A 21,787-nucleotide genomic window follows, 5' to 3' on the forward strand; every position below is an offset into this window, starting at 1 on the left:
TGACAAGAGTATCGAATTGGAAACTAAAATAAGTTTCTAAAAATGGTAACACAATCTAACATGTCGCCACCTTTACAATATAGCACTGCAGCTTATTTTGAAGTGCATTTCTTTAAACCGACAATGCATCTAATTTGTCTCGATACAAAGATAATAAAAAAACTATCGACTTGCAACTGCTTTACCGATACAGCAACACTACAGCTACTTGACAATAGATGGCGTTGTTAAGTAATACTAAGTCAAATAAATGTTTGGTACTACTTTACCGATACAGAAACATTACAGCTAGTTGACAATTGGTGATTGATTGATGATGTGGTGTCAATTGATGGTGGATTTTACTACAAAAGAAAACTAACAATGCTCGGTCATCTAGATACTATATTATGATAAAAAATATTCATTTGTAAAAATCGATTGTTAAATACCGAGTTGCGAAAGCTCATTGTCACATTTTACGTTGTTACGTTATATAGATAAATAAGCGCACTGAATCAAATCTGTAATAGAGTTTACCTAGTAAAACGATACCTACTAAAATAACGATACCATCCCTACTATCTAGGAACTGGCTATTATGTAAAATTATATCAAATCACAGGGTTTAGCAGGTAATGAAAGTAAATGAAAGCTTATTTCCATTTGCAGCCGGCTATAGGCAACATCATATTGAAATTATAAATGGAAAACGTTAATTTTTTGTATGGAGTACGGCTATTAACCAACTACATGTAAGGTTGTATTTACCATTGAATGATATGTGGAGCGGCTAATATACAGAAACGGGCGACTACTATATAGTTGTGGGCCTTTAATTTTGATTAGATTAAATTAAATAGGAACTTTAAATAAAACTTTTAACTTTTTTCGTTTCTCATAGCCGCTTACATTTACATTACAGATGTGAATCTGTATATTAGTTGTTTGTTTCAATTAAAAACCTTCATGAATTATTATTGCTTTTCTTGATAAGTGGCCTCGGATTAAATTTTTATATAAAATGAAATTTTTATATTAAAATGATAAAACCAAATTGATAATACTAGGAAATAATAAAATATACATTTATTGAAATACAATGGTTATAAAATAAGTATATATTGTGTTATGAATTTGAGATCTATGATACAATTTTTAAGGCAAAAGTAACATTCATTTTAAATATGGTACGAAAATACATTCTATTCCAAATACAAAGCCTCATGGGACAAATTTATTTTGAAATGAGAATTTAATTTTAAATGTCCACGAAACTTTGTTCGAATTTGGAATAGTGTTGGTTGCGCATATGAATCTCTGAAACAACACTATTAAATTGACACCTAGATTATCCAAAGTGAAATGTATCTTTTTTCTAATTATACACTACTTTATTTGGAGTTTTCTCTACCATTTGATAACTACCCTTTTATATAGTCATGAGTTAATTTAGTACAGTTTTCGTGCTGTAGGCAACCATCGTAGATACAATAGTTATATATATGCTGCAAAGTATAATTTGTTGTAACAACATAACAACAGGAATAGATATCTAGAATAAAAAGGTTTGTTAACTGATTATGTATTACTGCATATTATTATTATTGTATCTACCTTATTTTTAAATAGTTAATTTAGAAAAAGAGCAAATAAATACACTGCACTGCAGAATATTTCCGCATAACAATAATTTTTAAATGGTGCATCAAAATTTACATTTTACATAAGTTCATCATTTGATACGTGTATATTTACTAGCTCATTATAATCTAAATATGTATAAAAAAATCAAGAAAGAATACAAATTCTAAGAATATATGCGTTTAAGAAAACTATAAACTTAAATATAATGCGATCAAAATAAGAATGGAACTGAGTTGCCGCCATGTTGTGACGTCTAGCATACCTGCCACTCTAACTCCCTTTTTCATAAAAACTTCAAACCTCTAATAAACCTATTTTAGCTAGTGAAATATTTTGTCTTTCTCTTACGCTAGTCTTAATTTGAAAGAAAGTGACAAAGCACTTCAATAGCTATAATAGGTTTTGAAGAGACTTTAGTGTCATGAATAATGGGTATGACTATATAGGTATCTGAAAAAGAGATGTAAATATACTTTTCATGCGAACTAACGAAAACAGCTGGGCCTATTTTGGAGTACCATTCTATAAATTAATTTTTAAAATAAATTTTTAATTTGACAGTTTAGTAAATTATTTGGGTGCGGACCATCGAGAAATAAATGTAAAGCAATTCTGACGCAACGTGGTTCAGTTTTTTGTTGAATATTTTAATTTAGTGCTAAAATTATGATATATATAACATAATATTTGTATTTTTGACGTTTGTCCATTTTTTATGCAACTTAGAATGACAAACAAGCTGACGGCCTATCTGATGGAAAGTGGTAATTTTATTTAGTATTATTACATTAACTATTTAATTTTACATTAAGTATTATATATTATTAATAGAGATAGAAGAGGAGAAAGGAAAAGCAAAAATTCGTCAAGGAGTAAGACATGGTTGTTCGTTGTCTTCACTCATATTTAACATATTTATAGAGACAGCTTTAAGAAAAATTTTAGAACATACAGATAAAGGTGTCCAGTTCAATGGGAAGTAATTAAATTTATTAGATTCGCCGATGACATAGCAGAAACACGTAAAGATTTAGAAATATTATTAAATTTTATGGATACAATTTTTAAGGAAATGTCATTCAAAATTAACACAAATAAAACCAAAATTCAAAATAAGCTGGACAGAAAACTAACAAATGAGAAAGTCCTGAAAAGAGTGAATGAGAAACGAACATTAATTAAAACAGTAGAAAATAGAAGAGGCAAAATGCTGGGCCATCTTATACGTTATGACGATTTTTTTAAGAGCATAGTAGAAGGAAAAGTAGAAGGCAAAAGAGGAAGGGGACGACCAAGGAATTACTAACTACATGGGACAGATAAAAGAAACACTAGGTGTAATGTCGTATGGGGAGGTCAAGGATATGGCCTGGGATAGACCTGGCTGGAAGAAGGTGCATGAATTAGTTGTACCGACAAGAAGAAACTCATAAATGAAAAAAAAATTACATCAACAATATTCTTGAAGTTTTCAGTGAAGTCGGTTCTGTCTGAATGGACAATATGAGTCGTACAAAGATTTACTTTTCTAATACTTGACGTTTATACATATAGATGTAAACTCCGTTGCAAGTTTCCGAAAACATCCGCTAGAGGCGCTAGTTTTCAATGTACGCGCTAATGCAGTAGCAATGCCAATCTTTGTTAATATTACACTAGAATTCTGAAGCGTTCCTTTTTCTATCTAAAATTAATTTTTTTGTTTAATATTACAGGAAAATTATTATTGTAAGAATCAGTATGAACAATTTTTTTTATAACAGGGGGCAAACGAGCATGTTGCTCAACTAATGGTAAGTGACTACTGCCCCCCATAGATACCCCCGCAACATTAGGGAGATTGCAGACATATTGCCGTCCTTTTATTAAGGAATACTCTTTCGTCAAGGTTTCAATTATAAAGTAATTCTTGATGATCTTTATCCGTAACGTAATACTTTCGCTTAATTATTAACTTTGAATACACTTTTTAGGTGATAGGTATTTATGGCACTTCAGAACAGACTCCGGTTGCAGTTGACAGCTTGACGATGTTCTATCACGTTAACATTTCTATTCTTATTTTGATCAAAGCTAATCCCTTTATTCTCTAAGAACATTGAAGCGTGATTTTTTTATTATTGGGGCATGATACCACAAAAATCTAATGTCCTAAAGTAAAACAATATTAAAAAAAAAAAATATACAAGTAACTATGATGACATTATTCACACTATATTTTTTTTTTTAATAGAAAAAAAAAATCACAATTCAATACATTCTTAATTAAAACTTCAAAGTCACAAAGACGACAGCCCGATATCAAAAACACTAATCACATTCCCCACTAAAATTAAACGTGCTATTTCAATAAAAATAAATTATTATAATTAGACTATTATTACACAAATAAATACAATCAACTATTACTATAATTATACATTACGTAGCGAGGACCAAATTTAGATAATCTGATAATGTATAATTTTATATATATTGGACAATGTATAAATAATTCTTACTACTTCATAATTTCATTGCAATTCTCTGGTATATATACTTTTGGCGAAAATAAAATATATACCATTATGATATTTTATTTATAGCTAATATTGCTATTATATTTATTATCTAACATTTAAAATAAAATGACCAACCCGTAAAATGTATGTAAATGTTTCAACTATATACTTGAATGATCGCATACTTAAGTACAATATTGGCTCGTTTATATTAATGTTGCAGTATTTATATTTAGGTCATTATTTTATGTGTACTTCATTTATTATGCATTAAAGTAAATCCATACTAAAAATTACTATCAGCATTTTTACTTTTTTGTTGAAACCATTATGCCGTATAGAAAGCTTGATATAATTGAAATAGTAGTCACTTATTATTCATCAATCATTATTTTTTTATATTATATTTTATATGTCGTTCTATGTTCCATTGCTTATTTATAAATGAAATATTTTCTATAATTTTATCAGTTAGCTCCTGATATATACAATACTATATACAAATATATTTTCATAAGCTTGTCAATCATATTTCAATCACAATATACTCTAGTTTCAAGTCGTTACCGATTTAGTAACTAATAAAACTGACAAATAAAAATGTATGATCATATTAAGTATACTTTAGAAAATTTAATTATTGTATAGTTTAATAAAAATAAACGGTGTTTCATATCTACAGACAAAACATTTTAATGTAAATATATGCTAAACTCATCATAGTTATCACTACTTTGTAAATTCGTTACACTGTTACAAATTTACAAAGTTGTTACATGTAGGACTCAGTCAAGATATAAAATTTAAAACTAAAGAAAAAAGAAAAGATATTTACTATTATTTGACGAAACGTCAACATTTGTCACATAAATTACACAAGTCATAAACAAAAATTGTATTTAATGCATGTATTAATAGTCAATATAAATAAATTAGAATATCATAATTTCAAACCCTTACTAATTATGAGTTAAGTCTGTAGATATAAAGATATAACAACAAAATAATAATAACAACATATATGGTGATTAAAAATATATTGCAAATAAATTGGGAGTAGGGCTTGTATTCGAATATTATTTTAGAATTAATATTCCAATAGTAAATCGGTGCTATTCGAATAATTTTATACCTATATTTTTTTTGATAGAATAAAAAATATACTTAATAAAATGAATTTGCGACTTCTTCCTTACAGCTAATGCTGTATCAAGTAACAGACCAAAATAGCTAGAATGTACTTTTTGATCCCAACTTAACTTTAATCCCAACAATTGTTACTCGTTATGACATTATGACATATTTAATATGTAGGAAGGAGACAGGCGCACATCTTTTAATTACTACTTACTATGATGTCGGGGAGGGGTTAGTAATAGGATCAAATGTCCCCCTTGCTAGCAATATGCTCAATCAGGTTGACATCCTCGCGGTTTCCCTGAAAACCATCGTGATCGATTTACTATTGAATTCGACATGATGGGCCAAACTGACTTGCTTCATCTTCACCTATCATCCCTCACTGGTGCCCCGCCAGTGTATACCGACAGCGCAGGCGGGACAATATAACATTGCACGAAAATATCCTTTTCTTAAGTCTAAAAAACATGGACCTACATAGGTGTTATACAGAGTGGTATTAAAAATAAACTCATACAGTGTGTTTCATAAAAATATAGAATAGTAAAGTAATATTATTTCTATGATTTATGTGGGACTATACTTTTTTTTTGTTTAATGGCTGATAATGTAATGGTAACCCTCGTTTACCATTAGACGGGCTGTATGCTTATTTGCCATCTTCACAGTATAAAAAAACGTCAATTGGCTCATCATAACAAATTCTACATTAAGTGCAAATTTTTAGAGTACAATCAGTTTTAACCCCACTCACGATACAAATGTGTTATAAATTACTTACATATTATTTTTTTATTATGGGACACTAAGGCACAGTTACATCTGGCATCAAGGAAAAAGTTGGTGTCGTGTCGTATCAAGAGGTGAAGAGACTCGCTAAAAATCGTAGTGAGTGGCAAGAGCTCCACCAACAAGAGGGCAGCTCTTAAATAGGATAGATATTTTTTCATCTCAACAAAGGAAAAACTCGAAATTGATTACTTGTAGATTAATATCCTATTATAGAAGGAGGAGAAGACCATTATGGTTAACTCTTAGTGAATTTGTTATAATCAGTCAAGTAACCTGACTTTATCCCGCACTGTCAATTTAACCAATTGTAAGAAATTGTAATAATTTGCAATATATTTTTAAACACCATATATAAGTGTTGAAGAGAGCTAAGCCCAGGCTTACTGTGCTATCTTCATTACTAAATGTTCATATAGGTGGTATACTCATAGTTTGGGCTCGATGGAGGGTCCTGGGAGATCTACAGCAGTTGGTACAGGCACGTGGGGAGCAGTCGCGCGACCTTCAAGGTCAAGCCGTTCGTGTTCGCGCGCCACCAAAGCACGTAGTTCGTCCTGTACATAAAATTTATAAAGACATAAATCAACAGTATAAATGTAAAATTTCTTAATTTACCATACACCTTTATTCCCATTCAGTGATTCGAGCTCGCGGCTTTTACAGATTTTTTTATGCAACAAACAAGTTGACAGCCCACCTGATTGAAAGTGGTAATCGTCGCCTATAGACATGAGCAGTACCATGGACCTAACACAGTACTGTTTCGCCCACGATACCCCTCATGCGTTACCATTCCTGAAGACACAGGTGTTGTTCCTCTGTACCCTGTAAATTCACCGCTATATCCCACCCTTCCAACCAAAACAAAGCCATGCAAACACAACTACTTCACGGTAGAAACACGAATGGGACAGAGTACACAAGAGAGAGACAGAGACAGAACAACAACAACAGACATACACTCTCTCATTCAATTCTCTTACCTATTTTTAGTGTAATACTAGTTTTGCTACTGCTATATATTTATCCAGTATTTATATTACAAGGTGAGAAGTTTTATGGAAAGACTTTTAGTTATAAAAAAAAAAAAAAGTTTGATTATTATTTTTTTTATTATACTCTTTTTTAAATACAGAATATAAAAAATCAAATGAGTTCAGAGTGTAATGTACATAAGAAAAGATTTAGAATGCAGCTACACAGAATTGTCTGATTGTAAATGTTTTCATTCACAGCCATAATCATTTCAAAATATCAAACTCATAAATTAATCGCATCGCATTAATTGCTTTTAATTAAGATTATTATTAAAATTATATTTTGAAATAAAAATCTGGGTTCACTTACCCCCCAACCAAGTCTATCAGCGAGATCTTGACAGCCATCATCACAGTCCCCAAGTCGCGCCACGTCGCGGATAGCGTCTTCATCGAACTGCAGCCCTCCGCCCATGAGACCCCATAGTCTTAACAGCGGCGACCTAACACCTGCTCTCTCCCGGTTGATGAGGAGCCGCGGACACCACTCTGGAACCCTACAATGCAAAAGTCTGGAGATTATGTTGAAGTGATTTCATCTCAGAAAGATGAACGGAAAAAAAATTATAGAAAAGGAAGAAAAATTATACAAAAGAACTGACAATAACTTACATATCAATAAGCGAGGCAAATGGCTGTACTTCAAGGGATGAGCCCATGATGATGAGCATGTCACACTGCTGGAAGTCCTCTTGTAGGCACTGTTGGAACCGTTCCGGTAGACTCTCACCGAAGAACACTATGTCTGGTTTTACTACTCCCGGACACTCCGTGCATATAGGAATTTGGTCAGCAAATATACGCTCTGAAAGTACGTAACTTTAGTAGGTATTTATGTTTCAAATTTTCAAACATTTAGAAAGGCTCATCTTGTTAAGGTTTGAACACAAGTATTTAAGAGTAAGAAGTATGGGTTTTATATTTATGGTACTATGATATGCATTAAATAACAATTGCAACAATCATAGTATCCATGTAAATGAGACTTTACTAAGTAAAAATAATAAATTTGTTCATTTATTAATTAGTGTGTAAAAGCTTTTTCAAGGTTAATCAAGATTAATTGGTTATCAGTAAAACCACCAATGTACAAACATAAGGTACTGAATAAGGTTTACCTTTGACAAAATCTAGGCCATACTCCTTTCGACAATCCAAACAGTGGGAGGTGTAGAAAGTACCATGAGCTTCGACAATCTTGTCCTCTGGAATGCCAGCACCACGTTCCAGTGTGTCAATATTCTGTGTGTAGTGACGAAGAAGTAAACCTACAAATAAAAAAATATTATAAAATACATTAGGTGGCTATTAGTTTCATATATTTAAGTATATTTTAATATGTAAAAACTACCATATCAGATATTCATTCACACTAATCTGTGTAATCAAACAAGCAATTGTAATAAAATTTTGTAAATGTATATTGTTTGTTTCAATTTTTATAGATAGTTTTTATCCTGATTAAAAAACATATAACTAATAAGTGACAGTCAGCATCAGTCGTTTATTAATATTATAAAAGTGAATTTGTTTATTATATCTTAGCATCTTAATGGCTGAATCCATCACTATGAAATTTGCTATACAAGCACTATATGCAATGGAGTAGAGTTTAGGCTACTTTTTAACATGCTCAGTGAACATATCACAAATACACAAATGAATTTGTGGCTAAAAGCTAATGAATATACAAAGAATCATATGTACAAGGTAGAAAAAAAGTGATCTCCCTTCTATAAAGTAAGTAGAAGTAAACTATACATTACCAAAATGTAATTATAATAATGCTTAATATATCAACATATAAATTATAATTTTATTTATATATACAATATGGTACAAAAATGATAGTGATGTTCATACTGTACCTTTATCATGCAAAAGCTTAATAAAGTAGTGTGATAAAGTTGGTTTAAAACTTCCAGGGAACAATTCCTTTGCTAGGGTGAAGAATGGTTTAGGATTCTGCCTGAAGAAGTTTATTTCAAATATTGCTTGCGGTTCAGGAAGATTATACTTTTGCAGATTGTGATATAATCCTGTTTCGGGACTGCGAAAATCTGGTATCCCGGCCGCTATAAACATAATGTAAACATAGAATTATGAATAAAAATTAATTTGAATAAATAGTACATTATTACTTTTTTAAACAGATGTCTAAAGGAGGGTTTTAAATGAAGCTTATTTTGTGCATAGGTTATTTAATATCTCGAATGTATTTTTTTAGATTGTTTTTCACATTTTTACTATCATAGATATATTATATTGCTTAAAAAATTAATAAACATGTGTATGAAATTATTTTACATGAAATCATGTTTACCTAAATACAGATATATTCATAAGTAAAACAATTAGATTTTAAGAAAAATTTAAAAAAGTAAGCCATAGACACTAATTTAAGACACTTATACAAAGTATCAACAAGTCATCACAGGTATGTGTAGATTTCATTAAAAGTACTACATTTAGTTATTTTACAAACATTGAATATATGACCTTGATGTAATTATCAACAATTGAAGTCAAAGTTTCCATAGTCAACTTTTGTATTAATTGTTAGTCATACAAAGTTTTCCATACCATTATAGGGTAAATCATTATTGTTGTCATCTGTGGTTCTTTTCAACAATAAATAACACGTTTATAATGAGGGGCACACTAATTTTGTGGTAAAAATTGTTTTGTTATTGTTTATTATTATTGTTTATATTAATTATTAATTATATAGCGTTATAAACTTACATGTAGATATTCCTGCTCCTGCCAATGTTATAATGTTTTTGCATCTAACATTTTTAATCCACTTGACAATACCATCCAAACTAACTTCATCTAAGACTTTTTCAACTTGCGCTATTGGTTCTGAAGGTTCATAAAATCCCAGTTTTTGGGCCAAGTAGCGCCGAATAGAATCTACATCCAAATCCCTTATTCTAGCTCCTAAGCTTTCGACGGGATTTGGCGGGACAGCGGACACAGCAGAGTCCACAGGGTGACCGATTCCTAAAAATATGAATGTTGGTAAAATAATTTGTATATACACGAAAAACAGAGACAAAAAGAAATTATAACTTACCATCACTCTTTCCGGGAGGAGAATTAGCAGACATTTTACGAAAATTTATTAAATTGCGACTTGAAACCTTTGTCCAATATCGCCACGGTCTTTCTGACAGATAAACGACGCGCATTCTTGGAAATTGTCGTAAATAAAATAACAAAGTGAGCGGTACTACACATTACATAAATGTTTTAGTTGTTACGTAATAATATATTATTTAAAAATTTTATAGTTTTTCATTAATTTTTAATTAAAATATTCTATAGAAAAAAAATATAAGAAAATAAGAAATATATTAAACGATTTTAGTTGCAGTACTTCAGTTTACTATAACATACTTTGTAAATGCACATTGCTTCTTTTTTTAATTAACCGTTGAAACAAAGGAATCATAGGGCATTCAGCTTTTTTAAAAATAAATTATATGAATATTTAAAATATATGAACAATGTGATTTATTTATAATATATTATTTTTAAACTTACCTAACAATGTTTAGTAGAATAATATATAGAGAAGTTGGTTGAGCTATATTAGAATATTTTATGAAAGTACCTTAATTGCAACATACACTAACAGAACGAAATTCTTAATAACATTACAATAATTTTAATTAGAAATTACAATCATGGCAATGCAAATCGCTTGAAGTATTAATAAACCTATTAATATTTTTTTAAATTGATATATAGTATTATAAAAAATCGGATGTAAAGGAAATAAATAAGTTCCACTACGCTAATGATAGAAAATCCAATGACGATGCCTGCAAAACCGCCAAATGTACCTGAAAATATTCTTATTATAATTTTAGATTATATATGTAGACTATAATTATTTTTTACCATTCATAAAAGTATGGATAGGTTATAGTTCAGTTGAGGTCTAATGATACAATCCTTGAAAATGAAGGGTTTGGATCTTCGTAGTAAATAGGTTTATTTTGGCAGTGTTTTGGATACAATACTGCGCTTTATCTATATACGTACCTAGATTACATATTTTTTTGACGGCCTCTATGGCGCAGTAGTGGGTTCATTGTTTTGTGTAAATAGGGTCACAGGTTCAATTCCCGATCGGGCCAATTTAGGTAATAATCTTTTCCGACATGATTCAGAAATGGATATTCTAGGTTGTTCCCTCAGATGTTCGTTACACTTGTATAAAATATTATATCAAATAATTATATTTAATAATAAAATAATCAAAAAATCTAATGAATTACACACGAGAATCGTCATGATTAATGTATTTTTATTTATACTTACTAAGTATTTCAAACCAGTAGGACACTACGTCCAAACGATCCAAATTGCCATCAGGTGTCGATTGGTAGATGCTTACAAAGCATTTATTTGTTAAATTAATATCATTAAGGCCATTACTGAAAAATACAAATTATACTGACATAAATAAATACTTCTGAACATAGCACCAATTTAGTCCCATACTACTTGTTGCATATAGGGCATCCCTATGTTGTTTAGTTGTAAATTACAATTAGATATGGCAATACTTAAAAAAAAAAAAGTATTACACATCTAAGAACAAGGAATTATAAATCTTTGTTACAAATGGACGTTTCTCAGTTACTTTGTGTTTTATTTAAATTAATAATAGTATAGTATATTATTTATTTATTTATTTATTTTATTTATTTATTTATAAAAGACACACCAACAATATGCTCACAATAATTAAGTAGACAATATACAATATTATTAGTAAGTAAAAGAGAAAAACTACTATTATAAAATGTTTAAATCTAAGTTTGAACAAAAAAATCTTACTCCTCACTACCAAGCTTAAGGCTATATGAACATATCAATTAAAGGCGTATACAGCTCTCACAGATAAGCGTCAATGTATACTAACTAACAATTATACAATTAGAAAAGACCTAACTACCAATCCATATTATTAATAAGCCTAGTATACTGCACTAAAGAATTACCAAAGATGTCGATATCATGGTCAACGTTTACGGCTTTATTATACGATGATAACATTCTGTTGAGGGGAGAATTGGATCCTAAGTTAGTACGACAAGCGTATGTTGAAAATGTGTTAACTATTTTAGCAGATCTAATATTGAAATTACGTGGTACTATCAAGCGTATATCCTTAACAACGTCAGGTATCTAAATAAGGCCATTTAAAATCTTGAACAACATTATAAGATCTATAATCTGTGCATACATATTTAACTAAAATCAAAGAAGAATATGCTACTGTAGCTCCTGTTATGGGAAGAATCAAGATAACGAACACAAGTGGCTGATATGTATAGAACTAAAATGTTTTTTTTTATTTTTTTTTTATTGAAAAGTCACGTGTTCTTTATATCTGAAACACTGAAGCTGATACAAAGAAATCTAATAACAGATCTAAAATCAGCACCTCTAAAATGTATAATATTAATAATAATATTTCATGCAACATAAATACTGTTCCCTTGTATAATTGCTGAATTCGTTACAATGAGTCAACTGAACTATTTCATCCTCGGCTATCATCCCTTATTGGTGCTCCGTCAGTGTATACCGATAAGGCAGGCAGGGTCACAATTTCATTTTTACCCATTAAATAAAAAAAGAAAAATAAATCCACAACAAACAAACATACTCATGAATACAAATTTTATTATTGTCTGGGGATGAGGATCGAATATGCGACTATCAGAAGGTGAAGCAGTGTGTTAAATCGATACACTAAAAATATTATTTTGACTATACTTATACGCTCATCTCCATCTTACGTTGCGACGTGAAAACAATTATCTTATTCACCATATCATATTTCTACATATAATTGTCCATAGACACACGTTTAAATTTCCGCACAAGAATACAATATATCACCGCTTTATTTATTCTCAAGTCAGGATATTGTAAGCGGAGACTAGGAACAAATTATAAATATGCCCGAATAGAAAAAGGTAAACTTAAAATCAAACCTTTCATCAAAAGAATTAACAAAAACACTAAACCTGTTTTAGACAAGTGTTCAGAAATCTTTGACGACATCACTTTCCACGAACCGAGATCGAAGTCAATCTCGGGACATTTGCGTAGTAAAAAACAGCATAAGAAATAGAAAGAAAGTGGTATAGTAAATATAATCTCATCATATGTATATGCGTTAAACATTTCCGAACGCAACATCCTTCTACCCTCCTTACCTATCCATATTTCCTATCAAATCTGGGATCACATTGGGGGGTAGACGGAAAAATCCAGTCTAGAATCCAACTGCGTGTCGAGCTGATCAAATTCCGCCAAGATCACAAAAAAAGCTCCACCAGTTGCGAATTAGTCAATCAGCCGCGATCTCCGCGCAACGTACAGTGGTATTTCAGCGAAATCAACACAAGTGTTAGATATTTAGAAGAGAGAACGAGAACGCGTACAAAGACCTACACGCGGGGACTACGTGAACCAGGTTTGTCCTTTACTCTTCTTTTTATCCAACAGGTATGTATTCTCAAATTCGTAACTATGGTGTGGTGTTTAGGTTCGATAGTACACCGAGGTCTTGTATAGTCAATGGGTAGAAAAAAAGCGTGCCTTGTGCACTGGATTTTAGTAATGCTTGAAGTAATTGTATGGTTGCGTAATTTCCAATAAAAGTTCAGAAATTACATACGTGCTCTGCAATTTATACGTATAAACACTTACAACAGAATCCCTTTAAATTGCTTCTGTGCATACGAATTGTGTATCTTAAGAGGTATTTTGGATACTCTCGTGTAATGCTGTGTGAACTCGCAGTCAGGTAAGCATTCGGGGCAATATAGTGAATCTTCCATTTCTAATTCTAAGCCATTAGTGTCTGTAGCATGCATTGGAAAAATATATAAAAATTTTTCTGAAAAAGAAATAGAATTAGTTCTGTAATATTGAAGATTCATATTATTTTGCAATCTTTCGCTTTGTAATGGGCATAGATAAATTATGTTTTTATATCATATCATTGTATTTAGTTTTGGATATACAAAGAAAAAAAAATCAAGCAAAATATAATAGTATCTCTAAATATTATAAAATGTAGTCATTGTCTTCGTTCGTGTTTTTCTCCGCTTATTTCAACTAACTCCACAATGGATTTTGATACGCTTCACAGTTATTTAGATATTTTTTTACTGAAGGTTTGTATGTAAAATATATCATAATTTGCCACCATGCAGAGCGGAGTGGAATACTGGCTAAATATAAATTAGAAATAGAAACTAGTCGACCATTCTCTGGCAATGTCTATCTCTTTTTCCGTAGAATAAAACACTTATCAAATTTAGTTGAAATTATCACAGAAACACCTTTAAATGAAATTAGAAATGAATCGAAATTAGAAATACTAAAAGATAGTATACTAGAACAATATCTTATATTCGTAGTTATATTGAAACAGACTTTTTTAATAAATGACAAACGAATGGTAATCCTGCCTGCGCTGACGGTATACGTCGGCGTGAAGCCAGAGAGATGAGGGATGATAGGTGAGGATGAAAGGACAGGGCAGTTAGCCCATTGTGATGAATGCACCTGGAATTCAACATGATTGTTTCCAGGTGGCACCACGTGGAGGACGACCTGAGAGGAAATATAGTGTTAGCAATGAGATTGATAGTCCTCATTACTAACAATCCCTTCTACCTACCTACTTTTGTAACTACCTTTATATGGCGTGTCAAGATGCCTAAAACAGACTAGGTACCCTTGTGTGCGTTTACCTTTGTATTTATGTAAACACCTCAATTGATCAAAACTACATATTGGGCCGTCATTTTCGGTGGTAGGTAGAAAGTATGGCGTGCATTTACATAGCGATTTCACGGTGGTTATCCTGCACTTCACAATACAAGCACTGTACGAATACACATTGCCGAAGTCTCGTCGCTCGTCACGGAATAAACAGTTTCTCTGTTGATGTGGATAAATGTATTAATTGTAGAAATAATCGGATTGATCTGTATGTATTTTTTTTATAAATGTTTTGTGACCATTTCTGGCCCTCCTGAATGGTCATGATGCAAATACGGGCCTGGTTGCGTGCTTCATGAGAGGGTATTATAAGTAATGAAGATTAACAGCCACATTACTAGCAATATAGTCAAGCTAGTCTCCACGCGATATTGTCTGGGAACCACGGGTAATTCTAATTGAAAAATCTGGTACCCCGTCACCGTATACCGATTGCCGGTGCTATTCACCAAAAATTTCATTTCTCAAAAAAAAAAAATCCTTCGTGGGAAGGGATTACTAGTAACGGAGACTAACAGACCTGTGCCTCTTACGATTTTCACGGGAATGGAAGGGGTGGCCCATTCGATGCCGGCTTTACAGGCTATATTACTAGAAGGCAATTATTAAAACAGATGGATTAGAAATAATTATCAAAGCAATATCTAATATATAAAATTCTCGTGTCACGGTGTTTGTTACCAAACTCCTCTGAAACGGCTTTACCGATTTTTATGAAATTTTGTGTGCATATCGGGTAGGTCTGAAAATCGGCCAACATCTATTTTTCAAACCCCTCAATGATAAGGGTGACCCACCTCTAAATATATTTTTGTTATTTTTTTGTCTTTTTTTTTATTTATATTTTATTATGATTTAGCATTGAAAAATACATACAAATTCAAATTTTCATGCTTTTACGATCAACCCCTGTTGTTTAATCGCAATTTTTATATGCCGTAGTAGGGTTGCAAGATGACAATCGAATATAATAATTGTAGTACGATATATTTTCATGTGTAGTTCTAGAAATAATGTATATGGTAAAACAACGTTTACCGAGTCAGCTAGTATTCTATAAGAAAAATATAATTCAAGATTATGGTTCTAGCAACCAATTATAAAATAACACGACGACCAGTCAAGGTTATGTAGGTATTACATATTATTCAGATGCATACTAAACTAGATTATAGTGAGAATAAAATAAAGTAAGTAGGAAACAGCTCTTAAGATTATATTATGTTTTTTTTTTTTATATTAAATCCACCTGCATATGTTATTGGTAAATCACAGGATAACTTTACAAAATTTTATCAATTTGCTCGGGTACAGTTTCACTCTTATTTCTCGTTAAGCGGCTACGCTTTTATAGCTTATTTCCGTTTTGGACAGTGAGATTTGGTAATGCAATCACAAGGTGCGACATAACATCTTAGACTTCAGGAATGGCAACGTATTAGTAATACTATGAACTTCACAGTGAATTGTTTGTGGTGCTGTGCATGTCTATAGGTGACAGTGATCATTTTTCATCAGGTGGACCTGTACACTGGAGGTTATTATAGACATGGTACCGTAGTCGGTGAATATTTCCGAACTTCAGCCGTAGCTGTTTGTTTTACTGACTGCAGTTCGATAAAGATGGCCTTGTTTATTTCCACGATGCGATGTATCACCCGACCGCCGCTTGGGTCAGCGAAATGTGTAGAATCAAACAACAAGACCTGGAAGACAAATTGATTTACTGGAAGGAGTATAACGAGCCAAAATACAGTGACAGTGTTCGTGAAATCGAAAAAATCCATCGAGGAGCATATATATATATATATATATATATATATATATATATATATATATATATATATATATATATATATATATATATATATATATATATATATATATTGGTAATTCGACCTATGTAATATAATAATTAATTTTCAGGAATTCTTTCGCGTTACCGTATAGTATTAAAAAATCGTCATCATCATATGCCTCCTCCATAGACTATCATAAGGAACGGTCCTGAGCCACTTGCATCCACTGACTCCCTGCACTATTAAAGAATAAAATAACGAGTTATTCTTACATCAAATCCTTCAATATTGTTTATTGGGTAGACGTAATCCTCAACTATTGGATCTAGGAAGACATTCAGTCCATTAAAAAATCCCGCTTGATACTGTTTCTTCACATCTGCAATCGTCTGATTTTGCCTGCTGAGACATTGTTATCATATTTATTTTACATTATTCTCAAGTGGTCTACAGTAAGGAAGTAAAGAGTATATTTTAACTGCGGGCGTGGGTTTTTACGTTCTAATAAAATGTAAGAATTACATCGCATTTGCATCTCTAAGAAAATGAAATAATATTTAGTTTTTTATACCACTGAGGTGGCAAACAAGTATACGGCCCACCTGATGGTAAGTGGTTACCGTAGCCTATGAACACCTGCAATACCAGAGGTATTACGCGTGCGTTGCCGACCCTGAAGAAACCAAATTTATAATAAGAAGAAATAATATTTATAATAGTATAAGTCCCATACGGTAATATTTACATTTCCATCCCACTGTCGGGTATGTGTTAGGTACTTCCCGTAAGGAGGAAGCAACAGTTTTATGATTCTTTACTGCACTCAGAGAAATGTTTACAAGTCTCTCTCTAAAAGAAGAGATTTATATACGAGAATAAGTTTAGTGGAACATACTATAAAGTGGTATTATTACTATGCTTGCCTGAGAGCTTTTGTTTTTTCTTTAGTAGTCTACTTAAATAATGTAAATATAGTCGATCTAATAATGTGATAATCGTGCAAACATATCAGCCGTTCATTGTCTACTTCTAAACATAGGTTTCATCCATAAGAAGGTTTTTTGCCAGTATTTGTCATGCTTGACAGGAGAGTTTGCAACCGCAGTTAAGCATTTGGTAAAGTTTTAAGATGGACGCTGCTGTACATCCCTTGATTATAAAATTCCCTTAGTCCTCTCTTACGACACGGAAAAGGAAGGGCGACCTATTCTACGCCGGGACCACACGGAATAAAGTGATATACCAGTAATAAATTGAAAAACAATCAGTCAGTATATACCTGTCTGCTGAATTGTAGTCCAAAACGTAATTAAAAACGCAGCAGTGGCCTCGTACGGTACGCCGCACACTGAATATTTCGCTGCAATTCACCATGTCACCTCCCCACATGCAGCTCAACAGCATTTCATCACAGTTAGGTGCAAGCTGATCTCCAAAGCATAAAGTAAAATAGTATTAAATTTCTCAGTGGGCAGTAATAATATAGTGTAATGACCATCTTTTTTTTATACAACTTAGAATGGCAAACAAGCTGAGGACCCACCTAATGGAAAGTGGTAACCGTCGCCTACAGACATGAGCAGTACCATGGACAAACAGAGTATACTGTTTCGCCCATGATACCCCCCATGCGTTGCCGTTCTTGAGGACTCAGTTGTTATTCCTGTGTACCCTGTAAATTCACGCCATATCACACCTTTCAAACCGAAACACAGCTCGACTGCACCGTCTTTTATACTATTGGCATAGGCGGGTGCAGAAAAAAGAACAACACATTAGCGTGATCTAAGTGCCGTAGGGGGACTGACTTAATTGGATTGGCCCATGATCCGTTGCTAGTATTATTCTTTATCATGTCGACTTCCTTGCGGTTCCCTTGGATACTTTCGTGAATTTACTATAATCCTGGTGAAATTATCATGATTGATCTATTTTCATCCTTACTTATTATTTTATATTAGTGTCCCGCGGGGGAGGGATTGTTAGTAATGCAGATCACCAGTCCCCTGTCTTACCCTTTCAGGTCGACATCCACGTGGTCTCCACTGGAAACGATCGTGCATCCAGGTGGATTCATCACGATGGGCTAACTCACCTAGATTTTCATTGTCACCTATCATCCGTCACTGGTGCTCCGTCAGCGTACACTGATAGCTCAGGCGGGGTCACCATTTAGACCAAAAAAAAAAAAACTGTGTCCCGCCAGTGTATACTAAAAGCGACGGCGGGGTTGTAATTCCATTTATCATCCTATTAAAAAATATACTCAGTTCTCGTTGCCCACAAAGTAAGTACTTGTTGTAAAATTAGTAGAATCTCTTAAATTAACCTGTTCCATTACTTCTATTATTTTATGACTGTTCTTATAGTACATTGAATTATAATATTCCATGCCAGGAAGCATTAGTAGACCATCATTCCAAGTGTAATCCAGAAGTCGGCCGTGTTCTATGTAGAACCATTCTAATTCCTTTGAGGTGAAGTTGCGATGTGAATGACTGAAAATGTATAGATTGATTATAGATTTTTTATTGTTCCCTCTATAAAATTACAATAGTATTTAAACATATTATAAATATAAACAATTACAAGAGAATATTACACTAAGAAAACAATGGGCGGCTTTATCGCTAACAGCGATCTCTTCCAAGCAACCTTTGGATAGAGAAGAGTTTGAGTTAAACAGATAGAGTAGAGACACGAAACTGTTCGTTTTTTAAATACATTAGAGATATGCATACGTACAGTAATGTGAATATATAAATGTATATTTAAAATTATTAATACATACTTAAATAAATCCATTTATACAAATGCATAAACACATACATATGTAGTTACAAACATAAAATAAAAAATTAAGTATGCTAATGTATGTATGTGATGTACTGATAAGCCCTTTATATACTACTAGGTATTAATGCAGTATCAGAAGAGCTGCTTCTCATAGCTTAGATTTTTTTTCTAAATGATTATAATATAGACACTTACATATTATTCACGATCGCTTCTAGTGCTTTTCTACTTATCCTGTTTGAATTGCACACAGCGATTGCTGGAAAATCTATATTCGATATTGAATACGTAGAAGATTCCATGGTAACGATGAAGGGTTTAGACAATGTTTCCGACCATGTGTAATATGTAAAGTAATAAGTTATACCGAACATAACACATAATATAGAAGTCCACATCACTCTGTAAAAATAAAATAATATTTTTTTAAGCTACTTAAAATGGTAATCGAACTAACGGCCCACCTTGTGAATAGTGATGGTATACGGAAATATACTTAAGTAATTTAAATAAATTGCCTTTTCGAGAGGTGTAATTTAATTGTTTTAATTTCACTCTTTACCAAAACGCAGACATATAGAGTTAATGATATATGTATATTAGGTTTGAATTTGTTTGTTTGGTATTAATAAATTGCAATCACGTTGACATTTAAGTTTACTTAAAATTGATTCATATTTATTGATTCCGGTTTTGATGAAGAATCTTTTTAAGATAATTTAAGATTGTGTTCCACAAAAAAAAAAAAAACTTTAATTGGGGCTAAATCAGTTATTTGAAACTAAACTACAAAATTAGTTTTGGACAATATTTCTATGAGACTAATCTGTAAGTATATCCTTTCAGATAAAAAAAGATATTTCTAAATCGGTGTATAACCGACAGAGTTAGGATGTAACAAACATAAAAAAGGCACAACCGAATTCTTGAAGTCGGTTGATAGAAGTAATAAAGAATAGATATCACTTACGTTTTCCAAATACAACTATAAACTACTAGCCTACTTACATAATAGTATTGTAATAAATGTATATATATGCCTACCTTAACCCTTTTTTGATATTAGTATCACCAATTTTCTGAATGCCAGCAATAGACGAGTGGCACATATACTCTCTAAACATCTCCACAAAACTCTTTCTTATCAACTGTCCAGTACTGATCCTTTTACGGCGCAATCGCATTCTTCTTCTATAATTCTCCCGCCACAATTCCTCTCTTTTAGAACTCATCTAGAGATAGAACAGTTCATGTTTAAATGTGTAGTTACTGACTTCTTATTTGTGACATATTAATCAATTATAATATATAATTACATTTAGAACTTTAGAAGTTACTTAATAATTATATAAAAAAGTTTTATGTACTGTTTGATTTAAGCATATATTTTAAAATTAGGTATACAGTTGTGTACTTGAATATTTTTGTTTACTGAACTGTTTTAAAAAAAAATCCTTTTTATTGATGGGAAATATTTTAATTAAATTGTACAGTGCATAAACTTGTGACCGTTCCCTCACAACAGTCGATTGTAATTTCTAATTATGAAGCAAGTGCATGACATGAAAAATAAATTATAAATGTTATCATTGCATCGCATCTGGGTTAATGAATTAATAATGGAGTCATAAATAAAATTATAGGTATAAAAAAATGACCTACATGTTTTCATAGGCTTATATGTGTTTTTATAGGTTTGTATATGTGTTTATAAACATTTAGGTTATTTTAAACCTGTTTCATATTAAAATTACAGGGAACAGAAGCACCACACCTTAGGAATGGCAACGCATAAAGAGCATCACGAATAACACATTATACTCTGTTATGTCCTTGATACGTCCTCGTAGTATTCATGTTTATAGGCGACGGCCACCACTTTTCATAAGGTGGGCCATCAGCTTGTTTGTCATTCTAAGTTGCATAAAAAATATTATCTACACACAGATATACAGTTATACTGTTTCTATGTTAAAAAGCATCTCAAATAAAATACACGGTGAAAATTAAAAGGTATAAAGACTTCTGTTGTACAAGTCGCAAATTCGGCCCCTCATAGAGTACCTATTGGCTGTATCTGTGGGCCGGAGCACCTGGATACCAGCTTGGTCCTCTTGACTTGGTTCAAAGCCGTGCTGTGAGAATTGTTGCCGACCCTAAGCTCACAGGCGGTGTCGAGCCCTTAAGTCTAAGGCGAGACTTTGCCTCCCTTTGTGTATTTTACCGCTTGTATATCGAATTGTTTTCTGAGTAATTGTTTGAAATGATGCCT

The 21,787-nt window shown here is 32.0% G+C and overlaps 2 protein-coding genes across 2 annotated transcripts; both read right to left on the bottom strand.

The window, feature by feature from the left end:
- Positions 1 to 366: 366 nt before the first annotated feature.
- LOC113519653 (NAD-dependent protein deacetylase sirtuin-2-like) lies at positions 367 to 10,311 on the bottom strand. The gene is made up of 7 exons (XM_026904805.3): positions 10,176 to 10,311; positions 9,842 to 10,102; positions 8,965 to 9,171; positions 8,215 to 8,364; positions 7,709 to 7,901; positions 7,407 to 7,593; positions 367 to 6,613 (listed from the first exon to the last, which is right to left on the bottom strand). Exons 1-7 carry the CDS (start codon positions 10,288 to 10,290, stop codon positions 6,485 to 6,487), a joined length of 1,242 nt encoding a protein of 413 aa, XP_026760606.2. The 5' UTR covers positions 10,291 to 10,311; the 3' UTR covers positions 367 to 6,484.
- A 153-nt stretch (positions 10,312 to 10,464) lies between these two features.
- LOC113519871 (sodium channel protein Nach-like) lies at positions 10,465 to 21,346 on the bottom strand. Its single transcript, XM_052900772.1, has 11 exons — positions 21,178 to 21,346; positions 20,560 to 20,747; positions 19,711 to 19,917; positions 19,049 to 19,217; positions 17,999 to 18,144; positions 16,992 to 17,121; positions 16,468 to 16,626; positions 14,890 to 15,094; positions 13,838 to 14,027; positions 11,429 to 11,544; positions 10,465 to 10,947 (listed from the first exon to the last, which is right to left on the bottom strand). Exons 2-11 carry the CDS (start codon positions 20,745 to 20,747, stop codon positions 10,826 to 10,828), a joined length of 1,632 nt encoding a protein of 543 aa, XP_052756732.1. The 5' UTR covers positions 21,178 to 21,346; the 3' UTR covers positions 10,465 to 10,825.
- Positions 21,347 to 21,787: the final 441 nt, after the last annotated feature.

The sequence above is a fragment of the Galleria mellonella genome, unplaced genomic scaffold (genome assembly GCF_026898425.1).
Source record: "Galleria mellonella isolate WM207_F2 unplaced genomic scaffold, CSIRO_AGI_GalMel_v1 utg65, whole genome shotgun sequence".
In the NCBI taxonomy this organism is placed as follows: domain Eukaryota; kingdom Metazoa; phylum Arthropoda; class Insecta; order Lepidoptera; family Pyralidae; genus Galleria; species Galleria mellonella.

Excerpts from the sequence above, each read along its gene's own strand:
- LOC113519653 (XM_026904805.3), bottom strand. The coding sequence starts at position 10,290 with ATGCGCGTCGTTTATCTGTCAGAAAGACCGTGGCGATATTGGACAAAG. Across the intron at positions 8,365-8,964 it reads TAAGCTTTTGCATGATAAAG|GTTTACTTCTTCGTCACTAC; the intron begins GTACAGTATGAA and ends TTTTATTTGTAG. Across the intron at positions 7,902-8,214 it reads TGGCCTAGATTTTGTCAAAG|AGCGTATATTTGCTGACCAA; the intron begins GTAAACCTTATT and ends ACGTACTTTCAG.
- LOC113519871 (XM_052900772.1), bottom strand. The coding sequence starts at position 20,747 with ATGAGTTCTAAAAGAGAGGAATTGTGGCGGGAGAATTATAGAAGAAGA. Across the intron at positions 16,627-16,991 it reads ACAATATTGAAGGATTTGAT|GTCTTGTTGTTTGATTCTAC; the intron begins GTAAGAATAACT and ends TTTGTCTTCCAG. Across the intron at positions 14,028-14,889 it reads GTGTTTACATAAATACAAAG|AAAAATTTTTATATATTTTT; the intron begins GTAAACGCACAC and ends TTTCTTTTTCAG.